General features: G+C 37.9%; 1 protein-coding gene across 1 annotated transcript in view; it reads left to right on the top strand.

The window, feature by feature from the left end:
- The window catches only part of LOC139947054 (uncharacterized), a 108237-nt gene that overhangs the window by 21851 nt on the left and 66230 nt on the right, over positions 1-20156 (top strand). Inside the window, exon 2 of the mRNA XM_071944882.1 lies at positions 8964-9119. Coding sequence (XP_071800983.1) covers positions 8964-9119 — 156 coding nt within the window. The remainder of the gene's footprint in view (positions 1-8963; positions 9120-20156) is intronic.

Below are 20156 nucleotides of genomic sequence, written 5' to 3' on the forward strand. Positions count from 1 at the left end.
TAGGGATTGCTTCAATACAGGAACAACAGAAAGTACAATAGGTGTCCTTTAACGTACTGTTCAAACACGACTGTGAGTGTTTTACTGTGGGAGTGTTGGCTCTGAGAAGAGTCGGTGTGGTCTCGACGCTTCGAACAGTGTACTCTGCCCGTCTTCCTAACAAAATGTCATCGAAAGAGGAAAGTGTGATTTTACCGCTCTTCCATAATTTTGTATTCGGGTCAGATCTGACCCACTCAGAGTCAAAGTGTCCAGAGTGGACTTTACGAAGAGACGAGACTGTAGTCTTCTCGATTTGGACGAGTGATTCGTCTTAAAGGTAGTGGACACTATTGGTAATTACTCAAAATAATTATTAGCATAAAACCTTACTTGGTGACGAGTAATGGGGAGAGGTTGATGGTATAAAACATTGTGAGAAACGGCTCCCTCTGAAGTGACATAGTTTTCGAGAAAGAAGTAATTTTCCACAAATTTGATTTCGAGACCTCAGATTTAGAACTTGAGGTTTTGAAATCAACCATCTAAAAAAAAATTGTAATAATTTTACAATTTGACTCAAATAGATGTTGACTTTAATATATATTTTGTAAGGGTAGACTACAAGTAGGTCTTTCTTATTGAAAGCAAAATTACTAATGGGACTTATTTGGTCCGCTTCACTTTGACCTTGGCTCAAGCAGGGAGAGCACCTGAGCTTAAAATTGACAATCTTTAATATAACAAGACTCTCGTCAAACCAGTTGGGGTCACGATGCGCTTGCATATCAATCACTTAAAATAATTAGAATTTTCTAATTAGATTTGCGATTTTCAAATTGAGGATTGCTAATTTTAATATCTGGTAAACTTACGGACTCGTTGTCTCTAATTAACTGCGTCCAGTTCGTTCTGCTCTGTTGGGATCAATACAGGGTGTTTTTTGGTGGGTACTATAATGGTGGCTTATTATAATATCACAAACAATCATCACTCAGTGATGCTCCTGTGGCGCTGCTGTAACATACAGTATTTCCGGCAAGGTATGTGGGACTACGTTTGAAGTATGAGATCTACTCCTTTAACATAGCACCGTGTAGTGGTTTACAAGGTGCCGTGGCGCAATATGCTGCCAATCAAACCAGGAACACCGGGGCCAACCCCGTCTCTTTTCAATAAGTGCTCTAGGTTCTTTAGCGCACTGGACCAACTGCTTTACGTCCCACCCGAAGGACGAACCACCATGAATAAGTGTCTTGCTTAAAGACACAAGTGTCACGACTGGGGCTCGAACCCACACTCTGCTGAACATGACCACCAACATTTGAATCTGGTGCTTTTGAACCGCCAGGACATGACACTACGCTTTCGTCCTTTACAGGTGGGGATCGGTTTATTTTAGCGCAACCCTAATTAATTTAGGTACCGGCTGGGCTACATTAGGTCTCGGAATACATAATGCTTGGGTCTTAAATTAGAACGGAGGTCTGGCGCTGCAACGTTTACGGGCCGCGCAGGCAAGAACGGTTCATTTAGCAGAACTCTCATTCACAGCCGGTCTCTATACCGTCGCGATGATGAACACTCAACAACCAATCAATAACTGAAAGTCACTGCCAATTACGAAGGGGACGGGGGGGGTGGGGCAGAGGACCTTTCACATTAACCTTGACCGTTCGGCAACTGTAAAAGGGCGAGAGATGTAACAGTTGCAGCATGCTTAATAAACTGATTTGATTCTGTTCAACTAGGTTGCGACAATCAAAAATGAAAATCATTACGGGTGGTTTGGCATGCAGGTTAACGTCTTCAGCCCCGTTAACACGACCAACGAACAAAAACAAAAACATGGTCCCTATGCCAACGTACGCAATGTTCGATAATAATATTTCACTGGATATCATCCAAATACAAATTAACAGTTAAAAAAAAAACCATTTTAATATTTTCCGGGTCAGCGTGATCCAGAAATGGGATAAGTGCTTATAACCAACTCAGCTTTGTGGCACTGTGTAAGAAGTATCCCTAATCAGGTAAGAATCTTTGTCAGTTTCACTTTAAAAGTGTCATAGATTTGACATACCATCAGTCAAATTCGAATAAATTCGACAGCTTGTATTCCGCAGACATATATTCTGACAAGTCCGACGCCCAATCACTTATACTTTCACAAAAAAGGCTTTTAAAGACTAATTTGCCAAAGTCACCCCTCCCCCGTATTCCTACAATAAATTGAAATACATGTTCATACACACGTTTTCTAAACGATGTTAAATGGTTTACATACGATATTCCCAATGGCCATAGCGAATTCCTAAAACATTTAAATTGCGGGACACGAGAGCAAGACTAGACGGGCTATCATTTTTAGAAACTTTATACAGTCTTCTCAGGGGACCTTAATACGCCAGGGGCAGATCGAATTGCACTCCCCTCTCTCGTGAGAAAATAAAATGAAATTGTACGCAACAATAAAATGAGTTCTATTATCATAAATTGTGTTACCCTATAAATATGAAACTATATCCGACAGTGTCTGTGATTGAGTGAATAAGGAAACATTGCATTGACCAACCCAAACACAAATACAATTTTTACTTATTTGCACATTTTTTGGTTTTACAATATTAAAGGCAGTGGACACTATTGGTAATTGTCAAAGACTAGCCTTCACAGTTGGTGTATCTCAACATATGCATAAAATAACAAACATGTGAAAATTTGAGCTCAATCGGTCATCGAAGTTGCGAGATAATAATGAAAGAAAAATAACCCTTGTCACACGAAGTTGTGTGCGTTTAGATGGTTGATTTCGAGACCTCAAGTTCTAAACTTGAGGTCTCGAAATCAAATTCGTGGAAAATTACTTCTTTCTCGAAAACTATGGCACTTCAGAGGGAGCCGTTTCTCACAATGCTTTATACCATCAACCTCTCCCCATTACTCGTCACCAAGAAAGGTTTTATGCCAATAATTATTTTGAGTAATTACCAATAGTGTCCACTGCCTTTAAGGGATTGCAACTCAAAATGCGAAACTTCTTTTGCAATCCGCGACGCACTTTCCCTTTTCTGTACAACAAAATTGCCACTGTCGCAGTGCTTTTCAATGGAGAAATTGTTGAGCATAGAAATTCCATACTACTGAAAAAAAAAGGTGAATCCGCGACGCCTGTCATAGAACCATCGCAGTTTCAAGTTGATATTGAAAACGGAATCAAGTTTTCCAGGCAAAACTAATCTGCACTCGAGGACTGTACGGGCAAGGTGTACACCTGAGCACAGTATGAATAGACTGTGGGAGTACGTGCCAAGTTAAACAGCACAGCATTTTGCCATCTGCGACATCATTTTCAGAGCCAACCAGAAAACGAAAAATCAAGTTAGTGCTAGACAAAACTGACGTTTGCTATTTGAATTCTAGGCTATTGAGTTTATACTTGCAGACAGTAAACGCAGCTGGAATAATGTTTGCACACATCGGTCAACATATCAGGTTGCACGGTACAAGTGCTGAATGTTCAATATTCAATTCACTTTATAATCCACGATGCTAAATTCATTTCGGCCCTTACATCAAATCTACAAAAATGACATAAAGTTAATGTTTACCATGTACAGTACAAAATACACTACAGGCCACAATGCTCTATATACAACAAACACGAAGAATCAACATATAGCTCTGCTATTTGCCACATCACAGTGTTGTATTGGGTCCTAGTCCTGACACTGAGTGTCCTGAAGCGATATGCATACACGTTTAATCAATATTGCTTCGTCCGTCGGATGGGACGTAAAGCCGTAGGTCCCGTGTGTTATGTTATGCATGTAAAATAACCCATGTGCACTTATGGGAAGGAGATGTGCCAAGGTGTTTCTGACAGTGGCTGCTGAATGCACTGCATCAACCCGCGCATCTTAATGTGCTGTGTAATATAAATCGGTCACAGAGTTTACAAGTTATACACTAAGTGTCTAAAATGTTTATCTTTGTTTAAGCGCATTGAGAGCACGCGTACGCCAAGGCACTTGACGCAAGTGGTAATAGGTAAATCCACACTCATACATTAAATACTTCAGGCCCGAAGCCTTTTATAGATAGGCCTCACAAATATGTGCAATAAGTTTTTTTTTTTTTCTTCTTTCATTTTTCTCTTGTAACTTCGATGGCCAATACTGATTCCAATGTTCACAGATTTGTTATTTTATGCATAAATTGAGATGCACCGAGAATAATGGTCTTTAAATATACTGCCGTCGATTTCACAAAGCTCGTCCTAACTTTAAGACTGATCTTAGGACTTAGGACGAGTCCCAACCCTGCACTGTAGCATGCAGACCTTAAGATTAATCCTAAGTTAGCCCGCCCCCAGTTTGCTCAGGCCCCTGCAGCCCAAAACGAAATTCACCCTTTTGCGTCAAGAAAGAATAACACTCCATCCCGATCGACCGAGGGACTCGAGACGCTTTTTAACCTCTCCTGTCCCGGTTCATAGTGCACTCTCGAACAAGCTTCCAAAACACTCATCGTTTCAAAACCACACAGAGTCCGGACTATCGGCATTTTAGGGAGGGTATTAATCAAGCGTTTGGAGGGTCTTCATTGGTGCAGTTTCCAATAATTGGTGACACTGGATCCCCTCTCGACATAGCGAACATTAATACTCGATCCGCAATGTTTAGATAAACCTGTTCATAGGGTATTGGGATGTACTGAAGAAGGGGGGGGGCGTGGGCTGGAGTACATACTCTATTTGAAATTTACCTGGGAAAAAACTTTGTTTGATGATGATTATAAAAACCGGACACTTTGCACTTCGGTACCACTGAAGAGACTATTAAGTGACCGTTAAAGGAACACGTTACCTTGGATCGGTCGAGTTGGTCTTTGAAAAGCGTTTGTAATCGTTTGTTATAAAATGCATATTGGTAGAAAGATGTATTAAACAATGATCCACACAAACATGCCTCGAAATTGCATGGTTTTCATTTTACCTCGTCGACTAACACGTAATGGCCGACCGTGTTAGCTCGCAAAGCAAAAGGAAAACCACGCAATTTCGAGGCAAACTTGTGTGGATCATCAAATTTACTTTTAAAACATCTTTACAGCCATATATATTTTATAGCAAACGGTTACAAACGCTTTTTATGGACCAACTCGTCCGGTCCAAGGCAACGTGTCCGTCTAAAGTCGTACCATTCGAGTTTATATAACTACATTTATTTAATACTTTTAAAGCGCAGGTAGACGTTTACTAACCACTCACAAAGTTCATGGCTATGACAAATACATCGGAAAATAAAGTAATTTGGTTATGAAAAGATATCAGTTTTTTCCCCAAAATAAAAAACTATTAGAAACGATATTGTCAGATAATTTCTCAGAAATGTATTCCGAAAACGAATAAGTCTTCCTGCGTAGATAAACTGCTCCGGATTTTCGGATATATCTCGAAACTGCGACCACGTTTTCAATTAAAATTTTGAGATGTTGGTTTTAGTGTATAGGCCTACATTTGCATTTATAAAGGATTGAAACAATCGAACGGTTAACAAAGGTATATTCGCCTTTAAAGTCAACGTATACATGAAAACTCAATGTTCTTATAATAATTGTCCAATCTCTGCACGGCCTGTCAACAGCCACTCTGTTACCATAAGAGCTCCAAAAACATAATGTAATTGCAACCCACTCATAAGATCCAATGATAAGAAAAGGGTGATATTTGACGATGAAAAAAACAAACGGTTTTAAGGAACATTACAGAATTGGTTTTTGTTAACAATGCAGTTGCTAGCAGTGTAGGCACTTTATGTAATCCACCATATATATATAAATTGACAAACATGTACAGGATTGAGATCGATCGGCCGTCTGGGTCACGAGAGAATAGTGAAATCCCGAGTGTACATATACTTTGCAAGACATCGATTAAATTGTTTTTAATAAAATGCTCACTGACCGATAAACTCCAAACGGGAAATTATAGTTGTAGGTATTTCTCATCAAACATGACATTTTTTGATATAAATATTTCACGGGATGTTTTCTACTATCGTCATCATTAGATCGTGTAAGTGTTGTGTAAATATGTGATCTTAAACGAGATGTTACCAATTCTGTAATGTTCCCTTTAAACATAGTTCTGGAGGCCACCAAGCCTGATTCAAAGACCGATAAACAATGTTGTCTGATGTGAGATCATGTTGTAATGCATCACGCGTTGACTGATGCATTGAACCAAAGGGTGTACTTTTCTTGTACAAACACAAAGTACCTGATAATTCTTGATATGATAACAGTTTAAAGCCATTGGATGGACCCTCTCGGTTCAGAAAAAAAGGTTCACAGATTTACAAATAACTAACAGGGTTTACAGAAGGTAATGGTGAAAGACTTCTCTTTCAATATTATTCCATGAACAGCTTTACTGTTTGAGAAAACAGAAAAACAATATCAATTCTCAATATCGAGAATTACGGATTTAATTTAAACACATGACACGGCGAAACGTGCGGATACAAGGGTGGGTTTCGAAATCAAATTCGTTGAAAATTACTTCTTTCTCAAAAACTACGTTACTTCAGAGGGATCCGTTTCTCACAATGTTTTATACTATCAACAGTAATTACCAATAGTGTCCAATGACTTTAAAGATGATATGTCAATGGTTTATAGAAAGTGCATTCATTCCTTGGCTCTATAATGTTTCCATTGATACCCTAACAATCAGCCTGTTCGAAATTAATATGTGACTGCTGTCTTTTCCTAGACATCTCTAGGTTTATAGAGGGGTTTGCGGTAACACCATGTAATGACTATCTCTATATGAGTTGGGGTGGTTCTGAAAAAGATTTCAAAATACCTATGTTCCGATAACCCATTGTGATTCGCAATTGGTTTTCGAGAAAGAAGTAATTTCTCACTAAAATATTTGAATTTTATTTCGAGACCCCACTATTTGATTTTGAGGTCTCAAACTCAAGCATCAGCTGAAAGCGCACAACTTCGTGTGACAAGGGTTGTTGTTCTTCCTCGCAACTCCGACGACCAATTGAGTTCAAATTTTCACAGTTTTTTTGTAAGTGCATATGTTGAGATACAGCAAGTGAGAAGACTGGTCTGGTGGCAATTACCAAGGTTTCCAGTGTCTTCAAACTTTGCCTGTTTAATTAATTCGTCAAGCCTCTAAACAGATTGTGCTTCGTTCCAACGCGTTTATATTTCACCCTTTAATGCTCAGAAAGAACTAGAGAAACATTTTCGCTTTCATTAGCCTCATTCAACAATGAATGCCTGTCCTTCCACGCTATGCAGTAATGTTTACCTGACATTGAGTATGTAACTAATATAATATAATGATATCACTCACTTAAACAACCACTTCTACGGTCAATAATACCATAACACTCCATAACCATCGCCACAGCAACTGGCTAGGTTGCATTGGATCGGGCGAGTTGGTTTATAAAAAGCGTTTGAAACTGTTTATTATGAAATGCATGTTTAGAAAGATACTTTACAAAAAGTAGAGTATAAGAATACACACATATGCTTTGAAGTTGCAAGGTTTTCCTTTTAATTTGCGAACTAATACGGTCGGCCTTCTTGAGGCCAGTCAAAGATTTGACTCTTCAAAATGGCGTGGTATTGTAACTTTGGGAAACATTTTGGAGCGTAAATGAGTTTAAAGACACTGGACACTAATAATTATTTTGAGTAATTCCAATAGTGTCCATGCATTTAAACAACCACTTCTACAGTCAATATTACCATACTTCATAAACCATCGCCAAAGCATCTGATTAGTATAGTGAAGGGACTCCACGTTGCCTAGGATCGGGCGAGTTTGTTTATAAAAAGCGTTTGAAACCGTTCGTTATATGAAATGCATGTTTTGAAAGATGTTTTACAAAAAGTAGAATATAAATAACACACACATATTCCTCGAAGTTGCACGGTTTTCCCTTCAATTTGCGAACTAACACGGTCGGCCATTTAGTGGAGTCAAAAATTTGACTCTACAAAAGGGCGTGGTATTGTAACTTTTTGGAGCGTAAATTAAATGAGTTTACGGGTATTAGAAAACATAATCGTGCATTCTTATTAAAACCCTTCGAGGCAGAAATTAATGCTTCAAAAACACCATGTGCTGAAACACACCCAACGCTAATTAATTAAACTGCCCTGAAGGAATATTCTTTTTCTTTTACAATTAGATGAGATGCATTTATGAGATGGCAATTACGGCAATTTTTCAACATGGCTTCCATTTACAACAAAACAGTCAATATTTTGAATGTGTTGCAAAATGGTAGCATCCATAGATAATTTAACTGAACTGACTGTAATTTGTTGAATCAAACTGTCGTCTGAGAGCACAGATTCATGAAATGTAAAACAAAAATGTGACCCACTCTGTGAAAATGAGTCAGATGTCGCCCAATGCATTACTGAGTGATGGACAGTTTAATGTGGAAAAAATAAAATAAAAAACTTTTACTTTTTAAGATTTATATTTGCATGGTAAACCTTTATTACACATTTTTTTAGGCAATAAAGCTATGACTACAACAATTTTGTGATCATACTTTAGTCCAATTTGTATCCTTAAGCGCGAAATGGTAGTTTAAAACATCACTTTACTTGTAAAAATCGTTTTTAACAAAAAATTACATTCTGGCTAATTTCAAATGGGAGTAACTCAGCAACGCGATACACCCCAAAAGCTTAGACATATACCAAATAACTGCTTCTGGTGTGTTCTTTCCAGCCATGCATATAACTAAATTCTTTAAATTGTGTTTCATATAGTGTTCAGTATGCCAATATTTTGAATGTGTCTCAAAATAACAGCATCCATAGATAATGAAGTGTGAATTGAACGTAATTCTCTTATTTCAACGTACAATATTCGGCTGGCGTCTTGAGTGCCCAGAATAACGAAATGTAAAATGTTTGTTTTCCCCGTTAAACAGGTCAGTGGGACTGTTACGATCCGAACCGCAAGGAGTACCAGGGCAGTGTATCCACGGCATGCACGACCAGTACAGTGGAATCAGCCTGCATGGAGTGCCTACAATGGCAGACTGTGCTAGACAGGATTGAGCATCCGTCATTCAACACGTCTGTTGGTAAGTTAAGCGCATCAATATCAGGGCTCAGTTTTATCATACCATGGTTTCAATAAAGCCAGTAAGCACAACAACTTGCTTAGCACAGAATATATTGCTGAACAGAAATGGTTAACCAGCCAAAACTACAGTTTACATTGTTGTGACTGATGCCCCAACTTATTTGCGCGCCCCAAATTTATTTCAGCGCCCCCAGGACGTGCCCCCTTATAAGAGAACCTGAGTGACTTCCTCGTCATGTTTCATAGTATCTTGATAATAATAATAATAAATGAAACAGTTTTGACTGATCGAAGTTGGTCCGTATGATCCATGCTTGGGCAGTGTCGGACTGTCATGCTCCGTCAACCATGAAGGGGAAGTCAGTCTGTTCGAATGACATCACATTTTATTTTTTTAATTAGAGGAACTCCTTTGCCGCTGCCCGTATTTATCAGCAATAAGTTTCGCATGTGGCCGATTAATGACCCGTATTTGATGGATGGCGTTGGCATAAAGCTGCATTTATAAAAATGGTTAACTGTAAAAACGATAGCAGCCAAAAGGCTGAAGTTTGTTTTCTTTAAATTTGCAAATTGTTAAAAAGGCTACAATGTAACAACGTTTGAGCAATGCTATGTTGCATACATCGTTGAAAACTGCATTAAATACTCCACACTCAACATTCATGGCATGTAATTAACTATTTCTAAATAAACAACATTGATACATTTTCATGAACTGATACCGACAATTTCCTGTGCGTTGAAATTGGTTCTATTGGTTAATAATTTATGACACAATGGAACAAGAACAACGACGACGACGATGACGACGACGAAGACGCCATCAATAACAACATCAGCAACAATAACAAACACCAACGACAACAACTGCAGCAGGGCAAAATTTCATGGCTCTGCTTACCGCCGAATAATTGTGCGCTTACGATCGCGATTCCCCGCTTACGTGCAAGCGCCGAGTTTCTGTGCTAGCCTTGTAAGCGTAGAATGCCTAGTAACGTGAAGTACGCACGCGCAGAAGCAAAAATTCGCCGCTAACCCGTGAAATACGCTTGCCGTAAGCACAGAATTCCCTGCTTCCGCAAGCGCCGATTATGTGCTTACGGTAAGCAGAGCCATGAAATTGGGCCCAGTACATCAGCAGCAGCTAGCTGCAGCTACATCAACAGCAACAACGAAGCAACAGGTAAAACAGCAGCATCAGCAGCAATAGAAGCAACAACAGCAACATTAACTGCTGCATTGCAAAGTGGCCATGGATCGTTAACCATATTTTAAAACTAAATAATGCAACTTCCAGTAGAAAACAAAATCCCTCAAAAAAGCAAGGAAGGGATAACGCACACCGACTCCTTCATTTCCCATTCACGTATAAATGTTAAAGCAGTATGCAAGCATTGTGCGAGCATTGACATCTTTTTGTGATCCATAGTGTATAATATTTCACAGAATATTGTCAGACATTTATAACAGCATGAAACAGGATATTAGTGTTTCTGGACGACTGGTGGTTTACAACAGACTAAAACCCTAAACACATCTGTCACTGTCCAAGAATTTATCTTATTTAATTACATTCTAGCTCTTCTGCTGCCGTATTGAGGAAATTTTTCCGGCTATAACTTTTATTCATAAATACCTAAGACAGTTTCGCTATTCCTATTGGTGGAGAGCGCGTCACGTGGAGGTGTTTAAACCTTTGTTAATGACCAGTAATACGTGTTGAAACATGAGCGTGACACGCGAGCTTGCACCTGTTCTTATAAGACAGTTTCTTCATTCCTATTGGTCGAGACCAACGGCCGGGACAGTGTTGCGCCACATCACGCGATACGCGCGAGGGGCACAGCAATCTCCTTATTATGAGTTGTTTACTCGAGGGCCTTACCATTTCATAGCTGGAGGGGTGTTGTGAAAGAAATCTTTGAACAATGACATTTTTTGCATTTATTTTACTTTTTGACAAAAAGTGTTGATGTTTTTTGACCGAAAAGGTATTTATGAATGGGAATCAAAGTGTGTTGAATCGGTTTTCAACTAGTGGTTTAAACCCGCCGAGGCCTGGTTCTTGATAATTTACCTCGACTTCGTCTCGGTAAAATTATCAAGAACCAGGCCTCGGCGGGATTAAACCACAAGTTGAAAACCTCTTCACCACACATCGATTCCCTTATTTCTCGATGATGACTTCATTTCAAAGAATTTTATCTTCGATTCCCCTCAGAAATCCTTTGTCGAGGCCCAATTTCATAGAACTGCTTAAGCAGAAAATATTGCTTTTATGCTGAGAAGGAATGAGCAGGATATTCACAGGTGTAATTTCGCTGGTAACCCTGTTCTTGTAAGCATAATTAAGTTGTGCTTAGCTACTTTGTAAGCAGCTTTGTGAAGTTTGGCTAATGGTTAGGAACATTTTGATAGATATCTAGTTAGGAAGCAACGTCGTGCCGCAAAGGAGCGACGATATTCTTTACTGACTTAAATCTGTAACATGCGAGTTGTTGTTGAGTATCTGTTTTCATCAACTGCGGAGGAACCACGTTTAGGGGCAAATTGCTGAAAATGTCAAAATCTTGAAATCGTTTATTCTTAAAAGAAATTCAATACAGTTTAAGGAATGATTTTAATAAAATGAAGTAGGTAACATTTCACAATGATGGTAGTACTGAAACCTTCTAAGAGTTTCTGCTTAGGAAATCATATTCGTGGAGCAATTTGCTGAAAATGTCAAAAGGTGGAATTCGTTTACTTGAGGAAGAGTTCAAAACAATTTGAGGAATGAATTTGACCCCAAAAAAGCAGGCCTACGGTTCTACAGTACTGATGATACTGAAAACAGTAGCTTTCCTGAAGGTTCAGTAGCTTTTAAGGAAATCATGTTTTGGTAGCAAAGTGCTGAAACTGTCAAAACCTGGAAATCGTTTGTTATTAAAAGAAAATCAATACAATTAAAGAAACGATTTTGGTATAATGAAGAGGGTATAGATTTCACAATGAAGATGGTACTGGACGCTACTAAGAGACTTCCTTAACTCACTAAGGACGTAATGTTTAAAGAGCAACTTGCTGAAAATGTCAACAAAAATAGAAATCGTTTATTCGTCGAAGAAATTCAATACAGTTTGTGGAATGAAGCTTGACAACATTTAAAGTGCAAGGTTGAATACTGATGATATATTGAAAGACACTATAGGAGTTTTCCTGAGCTTACAATTGTTGTTCAGGTTTTGTTAACATTGCTGACATTCAATGTAGGGGTTCAGAAACTGTCTAAGATAATAAATATCACCAAATAAAAAAATATACAAAATATACAAACTAAATAAAAGATTAATAAAAAGTTTAAATAAAATAGTACAAAAAATACCAACAAAATTGAACTACACAAAAACATGATTGAAATCATAAGAAATAATTTTTTTCTAATTATCCTAGACCACTAAACCTGAATCCTTTCTTGATTCATCTGTTATGACTAAACCTGAATCCTTTCTTGATTCATCTGTTATGACATTTTTAAAGGAACACGTTGCCTTGGATCGGACGAGTTGGTCAAAACAAAAGCGTTTGTAACCGTTTTTTATAAAATGCATATGGTTGGAAAGGTGTTTTAAAAGTAGAATACAATGTTCCACACAAGTTTGCCTCGAAATTGCGTGGTTTTCCTTCTACTGTGCGAACTAACATGGTCGGCCATTTATGGGAGTCAAAATTTTGACCCCCATAAATGGCCGACGTGTTTAGTCGACGAGGTAAAAGGAAAACCACGCAATTTCGAGGCATGTTTGTGTGGATTATTGTATTCTGCTTTTACAACAGCTTTCTACTCATATGCATTTTATAAAAAAACGGTTACAAAGGCTTTTCAAAGACCAACTCGACCGATCCAAGGCAACGTGTTCCTTTAAGAGAGAAAACTCTATAAAAAAACCTACAATAAAATCGCAGCAAAAGATTAATATATACATAACCCAGTCCCTTATATGAAAAACAAACAAAACACAAGTCGCCTATTCACAACGGAACGTGACTTAAATAATGGCATCGAGATAACAAAAAACTGAAATGGCTCAAAGAGAAAAATAAAACGTTTCCACAATGAATACTGCCCGAGCAGTTATTAAATCCACCCCGTGGATTTCACAAAGGTAGTCCTAACTACGCCTAGGCAATTCTAAGAGATAGGACTGGTCCTAAGTTACGACCAGTAACTCATCCTAACTTAGGACTGGTCCTATCTCTTAGCATTGCCTAGGACTAGTCCTAAGTTAGGACTACCTTTGTGAAATCCACCCCAGGCATTTCATGTCATCATGTGAACATAGCTATAAAACAAGTATGTAGGCTCAAGTAGTATTTACTCTCCCCGTTTTGTGTTCTGTGGGCTGTTATCACGCAAGGTAAATATTGCGATATTTTTAGACAAAAATTTGTACAGCCTCTCTTAAAAACGTAAAAACCATTGTCCGCCGTTCGAAGGCTGGTGCGTCGTCTTATCATTTGCAGAATATTTTCCACCTAGTTGCATTTGGTTTTAATTATTCTTCATGTTTGTTTGTTTTGTGTCTGGTAAGTTGAAATTGTAGACATGGTCGTCTTTTTACACAAGGATGTTTTCAAATTGTTTACTTTGCTTTCTTACATCTGAATGATGATTAAAGTCACCTGGAAGTGATATTTTTTTTCAAAATAAAGCTTTTGCCACTAATATATGTGTTTTGATGAGTGGAATGTGAATAAACAGTTAACTAAGGTTTTAAAAAATCAGTTCTTATGTTATTTACAAATTTAAGAGTAGACCCCGACCCGAGAGGGCGCTGTTCGTGACGTCAATCGAGGCAGACTTTGCCTGTAATGCGTAGAGTAAACACAATTGCAAAGTACATGTACGGACCAAGTCGTGAGTTTGTACGTTTCAAAAAACGATTTTTTTATTTTTTTTTTCCGGCAATGCCGACCAGGTGTATTGCTGCTGAATGCAGGAAAACACTTTTTGAAACGTACCAACTCACGACTTGGACGTACATGTACTTTGCACGTGTGTTTACTATACGCATTGCAGGCAAAGTCTGCCTCGATTGACGTCACAAAAGGGGTAGGCGGAGTCAGCCCCCCTAAACAACTTTATATATTTTTTAAACATATAAATCGTGACAATAAATTACTCAAAAAAATGTTTTATTGTTCGTAAGCATATACTCTTGTGTTTGAAAGACAGAAAAAAATCTATTTCCAGGTGACTTTAATTCAAGCTTGATTTGGATATAATTTATAATTCACATATATTTTGTTATTAATATTAACTATTGTTCAGAATTCAACCTTTTTCATTGTACTCATTTGTTATTTTGGGTTGCATTCTACTTGTTTATTTTAGAGAACTTGTTTGGTTCATGTTGTGATTTTGCTTATCATATATTTATTTGTTCATTAAAACTGGCCCTGAATTACTAATAATAATCAAAACCATATAGTTATAAAACATGCCTGGTGTTTTAAAGGCGCTGTTTTAATCAAGCCTAAACTCAAATAAAAAAAATCAAAGGACCGCTCAAAACGTCAAATCAGACCCAAGACATGATACGAATTATGAGTCATTATAAATGTATGCTCTATAAGGAGTTAACAAGACCACCTGTCGGCTGACCGAAGCTCAGCAAGGTCGCACAGTGCAACTTTTAATTATACTTTCCAGTGCCATCATTTAAAGGCAGACAAGCGAAACATTAACTGGTGATAATAACAGGGAGCCGCCTAACCTAGTATTAAATGGACCGTCTGTAACATGATGGCCTTGTCGGGGGGGGGGGGGGGGGGGGGACTTTGGAGTATTTCTTGGAAAATGTTCGGCGAAGCACAAGCTAAAGTTTGCCCGCGAAGACCCTCAACCCTGACAGTTCTACCATTAAGCACCATGGCTTCGGCTTGGGTCAGGCTGAAGCAAGAAAAAACACTGATCAAGTTTTTCACTTTTCTAATTCTCGTTAATACATGAACTCACACTTTAGTTTTCGGTAGGAGGTTACAATTCGTGTAATATTTAGTGAACAGATGAATTTCCTCAATGTTCAGGTCTAACTTCCAATTTGTAGTAATTGAAGTTGTGTTGGATTTATTCCAAGGTTAACCTATCGGCAGTTTTAGGGCAAGCAGAAGAAGATGTAAACCTGTTACACGGGGCAAAGCCTTCCTTTTCAGTTCAAAAACTCGTGGCTCGTACTTTAAAGGAACACGTTGCCTTGGATCGGACGAGTTGGTCAAAACAAAAGCGTTTGTAACCGTTTTTTATAAAATGCATATGGTTGGAAAGATGTTTTAAAAGTAGAATACAATGATCCACACAAGTTTGCCTCGAAATTGCGTGGTTTTCCTTCTACTGTGCGAACTAACACGGTCGGCCATTTCTGGGAGTCAAAATTTTGACCCCCATAAATGGCCGACGTGTTTGTCGACGAGGTAAAAGGAAAACCACGCAATTTCGAGGCATGTTTGTGTGGATCATTGTATTCTACTTTTACAACATCTTTCTACCCATATGCATTTTATAAAAAACGGTTACAAACGCTTTTCAAAGACCAACTCGACCGATCCAAGGCAACGTGTTCCTTTAAAGTCAGTCACCTTTCAGTCACCTTTCATAAATATTATATGCACACTCGTTTTTATACAAATTACTTTATATACTTATTACTGTTAACATTTTCAGCAAGTTTCATGACCTTATTCGTAATTATGAAGTCACATGACTGTCAAAGATCACAGATTTATGCAAATTTTTTTTTTATTTTATACAAATTACTAATATGCTCATTACTGTTAAAAATTTCCATCAAGATTCAATAGCCAATACGTATTGGATTTGTAGTTACACGAGGTGTTCAACTAAGTATATTTCACAAAACCTTCTCGATACGCCACGAATACAAAGCGCAATTTTGTGCATGTGACATTTTTCATTTTCACGAAGTGAGAGCGAGAGCGAATCATACTTTCACGAAGTGACCTATCGCGATTGGTCTCAATTTGTATTGGTTTGTTATCAGCGCTTTCCTGACACGAAAGTTTTTTTTTTTTCACGAAGTGCACTTGCAAGTTTAGGAATCAATTAATCATTTGGCTATATAGTTGTAGAGATGAAAACATTGACATTTCTGTACGGATAGAAGTCAGCTTTATTTGTATCATTCCTGACAAATTAAATAAAACAGTTTAAAGCGGACTCCGAAACAGCAGTTTTTTTTTTTTTTTTTTTTGGGGGGGGGGGGGGGCTTCAAGATAGGTTGCATCAAGCTACGAATTGTACAAATAAGGTCATGTTATTGCCTCTGTCACCCCGTCAAGAACAACAAAATATGTCCCTGTAGTGGATTGCGTTTCATCTAAAAATTTAAGCCCTCGGTTTAATTTTTAAGATTTCTTTTTCTTCTTCTTCCTTCAGCAAATTGGCAGGTGGAAATGCCTTTCGTAATGCATGCATCGTGGGCGATGTGATTCTGATTTATGCGTTTCTGTATACATGGAAGGAATGCCTGTGGGAGCAAGGGGTTGTTGAACACCTTACAAAACGAGACTTTTAGAAGCCCTTATTGTAACATCAAAAGTTCTAACTTTCTGACAGCTCAAGTGCGAAATTAAAGGCGAACTTAACCATTTAACACAGACTGATGACACTTCAGACAGATATATATTTCCGGGGATGTTTTCTATCATCATAGACCGTGTAAGCTTTATGCAAATCTGTGATCTTAGACGAGTTTTTTCTTACAAATTCTGTCATGTTCCTGTAAAGACACTAGACACTTTTGGTAATTGTCAAAGACCAGTCATCTCACTTGGTGTGTCTCAACATATGAACAAATAACAAACCTGTGAAAATTTGGGATCAACTGGTCGTCGAAGTTGCGAGATAATAATGAAAGAAAAAACACCCTTGTCACACGAAGTTGTGTGCGTTCAGAGGCTTGATTTCGAGACCTCAAATTCTAAATCCGAGGTCTCGAAATCAAATTCGTGGAAAATTACTTCTTTCTCGAAAACCACTCCACTTCAGAGGGAGCCGTTTCTCACAATGTTTTATATTACCAACCTCTCCCCATTACTCGTTACCAAGTAAGGTTTTATGCTAATAGAACTATTTTGAGTAATTACCAATAGTGTCCATTGCCTTTAAGAATCGAGTTGGGAGTGACTTTAATGCGATATGAATCCAAAGTCTCCACCTAAGCCGGCACGCGTAGTAATTTCCAATACCACCCACGGTCATAGGAAAAAAAAAAGATTAGCAGCAAATCACTTGGTTTAAGTTCTGACTTTTCCTATTATGCATACGGCATTTTTTCAATCGTCTGTCTGGCTCTTTAACTCGATCTCTTTCTCCGACTGATAAAAATGTCAGAGGCGAAGAATGTTATCTCGTACGTTTTTAATGAGCGGAAACTGCCATTTTAAATTCTGTATAACTCACTGCATAATTCGTTTATTGGAAATACGATACCAGCGTGAGATGGTTGTTCTTAAAGGCACTGGACACCTTTGGTAATTGTCAAACACCAGTCTTCTCACAGGGTGTATTCTAATACATCTGGACAAAAATCACTGGGCAGGCGACTTTACAATGGTGAATATGATAATGCATGGACTAACAAATCTGTGCAAATATTTGCTCAACTGGTCATCGAAGTTGCAAAAGAATCATGACGGAAAAAACACACTTGTTGCACAAATTTGTATGCTTTCAGATGCCTTATAAAGGGCTTCAGGCCTGCAGCCTTAATATTTAAGTGAGAAATTACTTCTTTCTTAACAACTATATACGTTACCTCAAAGGGGCCGTTTCTCACAATGTTTTCTAACATCAACAGCTCTCCATTGCTTGGTACCAAGTAAATTTGTATGCTAACAAGTATTCTGAGAAATTACCAATAAAGTGTCCAGTGTCTTTAACGCCACTAACTGTGGAACTCCATGTTCGGCACGAGTTAATACCGGGGGGGGGGGGTAATTTATTACCAAATTTTAGAACTCGGTTCCGGCACTTTAATCTAGCATGCTTAATGTTTCCCATTAATTAGTATAATATAACGCTAATTGCTTTTTCCTTTTTTCGGGAGGTTGTGGGTGAGGGGGATTGTGGGGGCTGACTATCAGTAATGATAGTTTTTGTTCGGAGGAAAAAGAACAGTAAACTTCTAAAATGGAATGTGTACGGGTAGAGCAAAAGGTCAATTAGGAATCATAATTAAATTATTCATAATTAAAGTCAGAAATGTTCAACCCTTTGCACGCTATCCATTTCCTGCATATCCTGTTTCTTGCACAGTGGATCTCTTTTATCAAATCACTCTTAACATACGTGTCTGTGCTCACCAGCTTTTTTCGGTGTGAAGATAAAATTTTATTGCAAAATGCAAAGTTTTATAAATGTTTAGTACAATTTTTGCAACTAATAATAATAATAATAATAATAATAATAATAATAATAATAATAATAACAATAATAATAATTGAGGTTTCTTTTATAACGCACATGTTTATAAATGTTTAGTACAATATTTGCAACTAATAATAATAATAATTGTGGTTTCTTATAATGCGCGCATGTCCATCTCGCATTGACGCTGACGCTCCTGGCGGGATGTAACAAACAGTATTTCATGCAAGATTTGGGACTATGTTCTTGAATTATGAGACCTACTCCTGATAACACCATGTTATGTTTTTACAAGGTGCTGTGGCGAAATTTGCTGCCGATTGAACCGGTACAAACGGACTGATTGTGTGTGCAGAATTGAGAAAATGCAAGCTTTCGCAAGTTATTTTTTATCAAGGCAATTTGTTGGCAACATCGTTGATATTGCTCATTCATACACGCGGAGGGTAATTTTCAATTGAAAAAGACACCCAAAAAACACCTTAAAGTTAATTGGAAAAATTTGAATGGGCATCAAGGCCACCACCAAGGCAATGTGTTCAGGGGAGGGGGCTGCAGCGGCTTTATATATATAACGAGCCGCCAGTGACTTTGTGCCTTTCGTTAATTTGTTGTTCTTGTGTGAACTTGTTTGAAGTGTCAAAGACATAATCCAATTCATGTTTGTTCATTTATTTTTTGAATTTTCTTCTGATTAAAATATTCAGCTTGTAAAGATGTCTCCTCTCCTTAAAGTTTGCATAATAAAAAAGACAAATCTGAGCAAAAAGCCAACCACAAAGAAACTGTTAGACTTTACTATTTGAGCTTCTAACAAAAATAGCAGTCTTCGTAAATTCCCATGATAGCCTTGTGTGCAAGAGCAAAAGCTCACGAATGTCCAAAAATAGTTTTAATCCAAGAGGAAGAACACCCTCCCAGCCGACAAACTGTCGAGTTTTGAAAGTATAAATCAAATATAAACATCGACTCATAAGATCGTATCATTAATGATTAAATGATGACCTTTTTACAAAATCGGTTCATCGCAGCTTTGAGACAAACCAAGTTCAATGACTGATTATTAAGTTGACATGTTATCTGTTTGACGTCCATGGTGAATGAATGTCTGAATGGCACAAATTTATTCTTTCTTTTTGTGTTTTCTTGTTGTTTGTAGTGTTATTGAGGTTGTTGTGCTGCACTTATTGTTTGTTGTTGTGTGTTGCTGCTGCTATTGTTGTTGTTGTTGTTGTCGTTGTCGTTGTCGTTGTCGTTGTCGTTGTCGTTGTCTTTGTCGTTGTCGTTGTCGTTGTCGTTGTCATTTCGTTGTCGATGTCATTTCGTCGTCGTCGTCGTCGTAGTTGCTGTTGTTTTTTGTGTTGTTATTATTTCATTCAAACACCAAAGGATTGGTAAATAAACTATAAGGCTTTGAGAGAAAATGGTCTGATCCCTTTATGCTACCCTTGAAACTTGGAGCCGATTTCTGAAAACATTTGAACCCAACGTAAATAAGAAAGAAAGAGATGGGGTTAGACTTTGCAATGTCTTAATTTCTGGTGCTCTAAACCTCTACCGGACAATCAAGTCAATCGAGTTACCCTCCTTGTCCTAAAATGATCG

This window comes from Asterias amurensis, chromosome 14, assembly GCF_032118995.1.
Source record: "Asterias amurensis chromosome 14, ASM3211899v1".
NCBI classification, from domain to species: domain Eukaryota; kingdom Metazoa; phylum Echinodermata; class Asteroidea; order Forcipulatida; family Asteriidae; genus Asterias; species Asterias amurensis.